This window comes from Cupressus sempervirens, chromosome 5 (genome assembly GCF_028749045.1).
Source record: "Cupressus sempervirens isolate cs-2001-9-10 chromosome 5, ASM2874904v1, whole genome shotgun sequence".
Lineage (NCBI taxonomy): Eukaryota > Viridiplantae > Streptophyta > Pinopsida > Cupressales > Cupressaceae > Cupressus > Cupressus sempervirens.
This window is the reverse complement of record NC_143122.1, coordinates 935,761,150-935,769,385: the sequence shown is the minus strand read 5'-3', so window position 1 is coordinate 935,769,385 and position 8,236 is coordinate 935,761,150. Positions and strand designations below refer to the sequence as shown.

Genomic DNA, 8,236 nt, shown 5'->3' with positions numbered 1-8,236 from the left:
GAAGTTGCGGAATATAAATACCTTGGCATCGATTTCAACAAAAAACTAAGCTGGTCTAGCTGCAGGTATAAAAGGACATTAGGTGGATGGAAGGCTTTCTACGCTCTTCAAAATAGGTGCCGTGAAGCGGAGTTGTGGGATTAGAAAACTATTCAAACCTTGTTTGGTCTTCTTGTGCTGCAAGTTGTTCTTTATGGGTGTGAATTATGGGCCAGCAACACTACTATAGCACAATGGAAACAAATCGAAGGAATCCAAAAGCGCTTGATTACAAGCAAGTTTAAAATTAAAAGCACTGTTCCATATGACATCATGCTAAGTGAAATGGGGGATGCGCCTATTGAGGCACTTGCTATGGTTCGCCTTTTAAGCTATCTAAAAAGAATCGAAAAAATGGAAGAGGATAGATGGCCGAAAGTTGTCTTTAGTGACACACTATGTAAGCGAAAAAGGACATGGATGCAACAAAACATCAAGTGGATGAGTAAATGGAATATTCATTTCAATATGTGCCCTACAAGTAATAAAGAAATAAAGGTCTTTGTTATGGAGAAATTCTGCAAGAGAAATTGGGGAAGCGAGATTGGGAGGAAGAAACTATATTATATAAATGAGTTCAACCCCACTTGTGATCAACTCGAAAAAGTGTAAATAGGAGCCAACATTTCTTGGAGAGCTAAAATTCTTATTGCTCAGCTGAGAACCAACTCTCACCAACTTCGTTGTGAGACCGGGCGTTGCAAGAGGCCAAAGGAGGCTTGGGAAGAGAGAATTTGCAGATTTTGCAATTCTGGGAAAGTGGAAACTGAACAACACTTTATTCTAGAATGTGAGGCCTACAAGGATAGCAGGGATAAGTTTGCGGATACTATATGTGACAGTTCTTGGCATAACCTGTTCAACGAAGAGTACATTGAGCAATTGGGGGGGCTCATCATTAGTCTACACAAGAGGCGAACAACGCTACTTAAGTCTGCTTGAGTTGTCTTGCTGTCCCATAGGCTATTTTTGGCCTCGTGGACGTTAAAATTTTATCTATCTATCTATCTATAAATAAAGCCAATATTTATCTCCGAGTTGCGCCTTGAAAAAAAAACAAAAACAAAATATCCACGTGTACCATAGACAGTTTTTTCAGCCTCGTGGACGTTAAAATCTAATCTCATCTAGGTAAATCTGTGCACAAAACTCGAAAAAAAAAAAATGATTACGAAAAAATGCACAAAGTTATCCATGACATTACTTTTCACCTCTAACATTTGAAATGGTAGCCGTTTCATGCCTCCGTTTATTTCTGTGCATTCCCCATTCTATAGCTAGACGGGATCGTCAATTGAAGGGCTCGAGTATGGTCGCTGTGGACTGCAAGAAACATAAAGCGCGCTCCCATCCGTTAACAACCCGCAGCTTTTCTTTCCTTCCGTATACAGTCGAAGGCATGAGGTGTGAATGATTACCTGTCACGTTTCTCCCTTTTGCCTTGTCATTTTGAATTAGCGCGGTGAGCAAATAGTACCTGAGCTACAAAATAGTCTGGGAGGTCTTTTGATGGGCAAATAGAAGAATTCAAAGGGAGATTCTCTAACTGGTATCGAGATTTTGGCTTGAAAAAGAGAGTGATAGCGTACATTTCTGTGGGCAGTTTGTAGAAGAAGAGCCAAGAAAATAATGCCCGAGTTACCTGAGGTGGAGGCTGCCCGAAGGGCAGTGCAAGAGCACTGTGGAGGGAAAAGGATCATCAAGGCAATGATTGCAGATGATCCTAAGGTCATTGATGGTATAACTCCATCTGGGCTAGAGAAGGGACTTGTTGGCAAGATGATAATTGCTGCACACAGGAAGGGCAAGAACATGTGGCTGCAGCTGGATTCACCTCCATTTCCTTCCTTTCAGTTTGGTATGTTTGCAGTGCATCGCTGAGGCTACTTGTTTATTAAATTTCCCGAACGGGCAAAATGCTTGCAGGCCCAGAAGAGTTTAACTCACAGTTCCTCATAGTTTATATGGCACATTGAATATCTTAATAGAGAGTGTTCTGTTTCTGTATATGTTGAATTCCCATCAGAGGTTAAGGGTTCTTATTATTTGGGGAAAACTGGGTAAGATTATGCCTCCACCTTAAACATAACAGTAAAGTTTGCGTCACAATCTAAGATGCATAGGCATGGGCCAATTTAATATTTTTAAATATTCGTCACTCACAATATCAACCACATTCTTATTTTTTTTTTATACCCTAACGTGTTTTTCCCTTTATTTTTTGTGCTGTAGCTCTTGGGCGAGTTTACGAGTTCTACCTTCGACACGAGGAAACATGTTTATGCCATGCTAAATGGGTCACAATTTAGCAATAGCTGCCAATGGTTTTTTTCCCCAATTTTTTGCTCACAATGTCAAATAGACATGGGCATCTTTAAATATTGGCCACGCCCGATATCAATTGCATTTTTATTTTTTCCTATACCCTTTGTTATTTCATTTGTTATTTTTTCCTATACCCTTTGTTATTTCATTTGTAGTTTTTAGCACCGTGAGTCTCGGGGGAGTTTGGGAATTCTTCCTCAAGACGAGGAAACATGTTTATACCATGTTTCACAATTTAGCTGCAACTACCAATCGTTTTTAATACTTTTCGTGGTAAATATTGTTCCAGGTTATGGGTTTACCTAAAATTTGACGAGGGATAATCATGGACCACATCCTTGATATTTTTAGGATGGATGATGCTTGATTGTATGTTAATCTCATTTCTTCTTACACACAGCAATGCCTTTCATTGTTTCTTTTTTCTGCCTTGGTAAATCTTGCGTGCGTTTATGGGCCTGCCTTCAACACACGAAGAGATAAGTTTGTGTTATGGTTTTTAATTCAGAAATATAGTACCCGTGTACTCCATAGTTTAGTTCAACATAATCTCCTACATATGTTCTAGAGTTATGTGTCCACATATCCATCTAAATTTGATAAGGAATAATCTTGGATGTCATTCTTAATATTTTTTAGCATGAATTATATATATACCGCTGGGTCAATCTTGGATGAGTTTATTGGTCTCTTCAACTCAAGAAGAGATAAGCTTGTTGTCTTATCTCCTCTAGATAATCAGATTGCAGCCTGTATAAGACCATGGTCTCGACCCCTTAAAAATATAAGTGAGGTGATTTCACTAACGATAGTGTCAAATATGGTGCTAACAATCCATAGAGGAAGTTGATTAAGACTAAATTAATGTATTTATCAAAAGTAGTAATTTCGTAAATGAAAAAGAGATTTAATTAAAATTAAAATAATCGCTCATTACAGTTTTTAAGGTTGAAAGGTTATATGCTTTCAAAAGTTAGTAAGTAGTTGTAAAAGGTTGGGATTCCCTCAATAATAAGGCATAAAAGTGGGATCCATGCATTTGAGATCCATCATCCAACAGTCATCAAATAAGAAGGAAGGAATAGATTAATTAATTGGGAAAGAAAATCAATCTAAAAATAAATGATTATCCTCAAAAGGTTGCTCTAAAGGGTGGTGATTCAATTCTTGTGAAAGGTGGCAACTCTTTTTCTAGTAAAGTATAAGTGAGAGATCAATGGAGTGGGAAGAATAATTCATTTCAAACATCGTTCTAGAATTTTTAGCAGTCCATCAAGAAATATCAATACAGAGAAATAAAGCAAGAAGCAATAATCTAACAAATATTTCCAAGCTCAAGCAATGCATTTGAAATTTGAGGAATTGTCTTGCAAATAGAGAGGATGAAATTCCTTCCAAGTTTGTGAGAGGATAAGGGCAAAAGGCCCTTATTTTGCTCATCAAGTTTGGAAGAAAACCTTCCAAGGTGAACTTAGAGTTGGAAGGATGAAAACCCTTGTTGCTTGTGTCAAGTTTGAATGAAAATCCAAATCTTGGTAGAGGACAAAAACCCTCCAAGATGGACTAAGAATTGGAAGGACGAAAACCTTTTTAATGCTCGTGGCAAGTTAAGGATGAAAACCTATGTTACCGGATTCCCAGCCTAGACCCTCAAATTGGGTCCGGGTGTGAATCGAATTCAGATTTGTAATTTCCCCAATATTAATAAAATACTTTATATAATTAACGGTCCCAAAATCTAAATAATATTATTTGGACCTTTTTATTTAATAAAGGAGCCCAATGTTTATTAATTATCATTAGATGTTTGTCGTGTCGGCACTCTTTTGTAAACCCTCGAGAGTTTTCTTCGAAGGGGTATTTATGGGCGACATGTAGGAAGTTGTTAGTAGGCGATTTGGATTATTTCTTTGTATTTGCGAATTCCTGTTGGAGTTTTGGATTGTTCGCCATTTCAGAAGTGGAAGATCTTCCCTACTTGGCTCTCCGATTTTGGTGGGATTGAACCCTCACCCTATTCCATCTGTGTATTACTTTGCTTGGATCTAGTAAATTGAAGCACCATCTTTATTGCAACTATATTCCTTGTTTGGCCACAAATTGATGTTTTGTGCATATTCAGTGTTCAGTATTATTTTCATTTGGCAACTCGAAGGTAATATCACTCTGCGTTTATTTGACTTATTTTTTATTTCTTCTGTACGCCTATCGTTATCACCCTTACTGTACGCCATCAACACTTCCCTCTATCATTACTACCTCCAATTTCGCTAGTTACACTACCATCTCTATCTCTTATCCATCGGACGGACAACACCATTTACCATACAGACTAATTTGCTTCCCTCCATTCCGTACTATACATCCACCCGTACGGCCACAACAACTCCCACATACAACATTCTACCATATGACACCTCATTCACTCACTCCGCACATCATTTTTGTATCGTACAGATTATCCTCCTGTACGTGCCCAACATCTGCCATTGCCCACGATATGGACCCTAAGTCGTACACCTCTCCTTTCCCATCCACATGGAGTCTACACCATATGGGCTCTGCATTCTACGTTCTGTATGACAACCATTCTTTCTACCATTCGCCATCTGCCATCCGCTATTTGTCATTTGCAATCCGCTATTTGTCATCTGCCATCTGCTATTTGTCATCTAACATCTGCCATTTTCCATCTACCATTTGTCATCCACCATCCTTCCTTCCGCCATTTGCAAATTGCCCACATCTAGTTGGTACGCCAACCTCTCTTCCAGTCTATATGCCAACCTCTCTTCCAACTCCTTGCTTGTACAACTGTCCACTTCCGTCCCGCGTACAACCGTCCACTTCCCACCATACGACCACCAATCTATAAATTGGGTTGTTGGATAGAATATGGAACATTACAATGGTATCAGAGCTAATAATTAATAATAACGATAAAATATATAAGTTCAAATACCAGGTACAATCTGAATATAAATCAATGATATTATTATTAGAATACATAATATTATTATTTAAATACATAATATTATCATATATAATAAGACTTTTGTTATTTCAAATATTAATATAATATTTTATAAAAAATATTAATCATAATATGGAATAAAGAATAAAATAATAAATAGATAGATTTGTTTATTAATTAATTAACAAAAATATCAATATAAATCTATTATTTATAAAACAATTTCATACCTTCTTCCAAAAAATGCGGCTCTAGAATATATATATATCAGAAGGGAAGAATCATTAAGGCTTTCCTCAACACACACACACACACACACACGCACGGCATTGCTCAATATCTTCCATCATCCATGCCATCACATGTAGCAAATTCAGAGATATTCTTGACCACTTCTATATTTAGGTAAATACAAAAAAAGTGCATTATAGGAACAGAATAAAATGTATAAACTAAGTGCTCTGTAACGTCCCTTCTCAAGATGTACTTTGATAGAGGGAACAATGGTGGAATTTTAGAAATATTGGAGTCTCTGCTTAATTGTTGGTATAAACCTTAAGCATATTATTCGCACACATTCAAGGCACAGGTTTAAAGTGAGTATCAAAGCTACTTTCTCTTTTGCTGATAAGGGGGAGCTGTCATAAAGGCAAATTATGATCTGTATGCTTTCACTCACATATTTTAATCAAAACTAATGTGCCTTTGTAAACAAGCACAGGGAATAAATATACAGCTGAGTTACATGGGGGTAACAAGTCGTTAACTAAGTAGGAACACAATAAGTCGAATTGCTGAATAGGCTAAGGCCTTTTCTAATATTCTGCAATCATCCTGCCAGCACATGTACAGAATTGGAAATATATAAAAGATTATAATCTTGACCTTTACCATATTCTACTTATTACAAAGTCAAAATGAAACAAAATGCATTGTAGTACATTAAAATTTATAAACTAAGCATGCACTAATATCATCGATTGATCTGCTTGAGTACATTTTATACTTTTTAGTTGGGCTTTATAACAAGTAATAGCATACTTTATTTGTAGTTTTAGGTCAGAAGAGTAAATGCTGAGAATTATTCTTGGAATGTTTTAGGAATGACAGGTGCAGTATATATCAAGGGTGTAAGTGTTACCAAGTATAAAAGGTAAGCACCATTTCTTGTAATTTTGGTCTATTTGGCCTGTCTGCTTTTGTGATAATAAATATTTAAAAAATTGGTTTTTGGTTTCCGACATGCAGTAGAATATATTATTAGAAATTTTAAGTTCCAGATGCTGAGATTCAAAGAAAAGTGGTCAATGGCAATTTTTTGGTTGCTGGTTGCAACAATTGACACGCATTAAGAGTTCTCAATTGTTGATCTGCATCGAGTATGAACAGCCTGCTAAAATATAACCTTGCAATATAGACTATTCACATAAAAGTTAATATACTCTTCTTGGATGGAAGCTTCACCAAAATAGCATAGATAAAATATTTTATTTTGTGCATTTAAATTGAAAGGTCCTTGTGGTGCACATTGAAAATATCATTTAACAAGTTATTTTATCTGTTTGTATGCATTAGTTTATTTTTGCGTATATATTATTCATATGGCGTCGAATTATAGAATGTAAAACTGACACCTTTTTAACTTAGATGCACCACCTCCTGACTCCTTGCAAGTTGGAAATTAGTTACATTTCTATACATATGCCAATGAGCTTCCATTTGTAGTTGTGCTGCAAAAATATCGTGTGATTGTGTTAGTGATAAAATAGTTTACCTTTTTGTTGGTTTTGAGGGTTTCACAAGTTGGAGAAAGGCTGATTAAGATTTTTGATGAGATTTAAATGCAAAAAATGTTGAAATTCACAATCAACAATTTTTGAAAAAGACAAGGCTCTTGAGGGAAAATCAACCATGAGATTTATACACAAAAAATGGAATTTTTAAAGGTAAAAATCATCCATGGGACTGATTCACAAAGAATTGGGAATAATTAGGATTTTTGGAGATTTTTGCTTCTATGGGAGAAATTTTTCTCAATCATTACTCCGTGTTCGTTCATCTTCATGTTGGCAATTTCAGACAATTCTTTTGACATATAAAAATCCCATTCAACTATGTTTAGTTTTGTAATGACTTTTCCACACATCACCCCATTGCAAATGTGCCTCCCCTCTTTTTGTTGAATAAGAAAAGTCTTTTTGCAGCCAGTGTCATCTCCCAACCTTTGAAATACATTGGTAAATTGTGCTAAGTCCAAAATCTGATGACATTTTCTTTGAGGGTTTTTATCGTACAGGCTAAAAGAGAGCTTGTGATCAAAAGGGTTTTAAAGGTGAAATTTGACTGAAGTGTTCAAAAAAACCTTCAAGAGGCCTGCCAGTGATGTTTCTGAGTGTTTCGAAGAACTTATTGTGTTTAGTAAGTTTCACCGTATCTCTATTTGGCTTAATTTTGAGTTTGGACGAACGTACAATTTTTAGTAAAGTCTATTTTGATAATAGTTGAATGTTAACTATGAGTGATTCCAAGCCTAGTGAGATGAACAAGGAAATAGATGATGAAATTTTGACCATGTTTTAGAATCCTCCTTCAAGACCAAAGTGCACCAAGAAATTCTATATGGGCACTCTTTATTAGAGGAGGAATATTCTTCACAAATTTAAAATTCATCCTCTAAGGATAGTGTACCAAGAAATTCTAGAAGAGGAGGAAAAACATAATTTTTTTTGGCTATGACAAGGAAAAATTCTCCCACAAATCTCAAGGAAAGGAGGATTCCTCTCAAAGTATGACAAGAAATTCTAGGAGAGGAGGAAAAAAGTTTGGCCAAGGCAAGTAAAAATCCTCTTTTACCTCCAAATTACATCCAAGCATTTAAATGGCATGAAAAATTAAAAA

General features: G+C 36.0%; 1 protein-coding gene across 4 annotated transcripts in view; it reads left to right on the top strand.

Annotated features, from left to right (window-relative positions):
• Positions 1 to 1,178: 1,178 nt before the first annotated feature.
• Positions 1,179 to 8,236, top strand: part of MMH-1 (MUTM homolog-1) — a 228,987-nt gene continuing 221,929 nt past the window's right edge. For 2 of the 4 annotated variants that reach the window (XM_089832978.1, XM_089832979.1), the window contains exons 1-2: positions 1,323 to 1,897; positions 6,440 to 6,491. In XM_089832978.1, the coding sequence (XP_089689104.1) occupies positions 1,669 to 1,897; positions 6,440 to 6,491 (281 nt within the window). In that variant the 5' untranslated portion in view covers positions 1,323 to 1,668. Of the gene's footprint in view, positions 1,898 to 6,439; positions 6,492 to 8,236 lie in introns of all 4 variants that reach the window. The other 2 variants (XM_089832980.1, XM_089832982.1) reach the window with 2 other exon arrangements.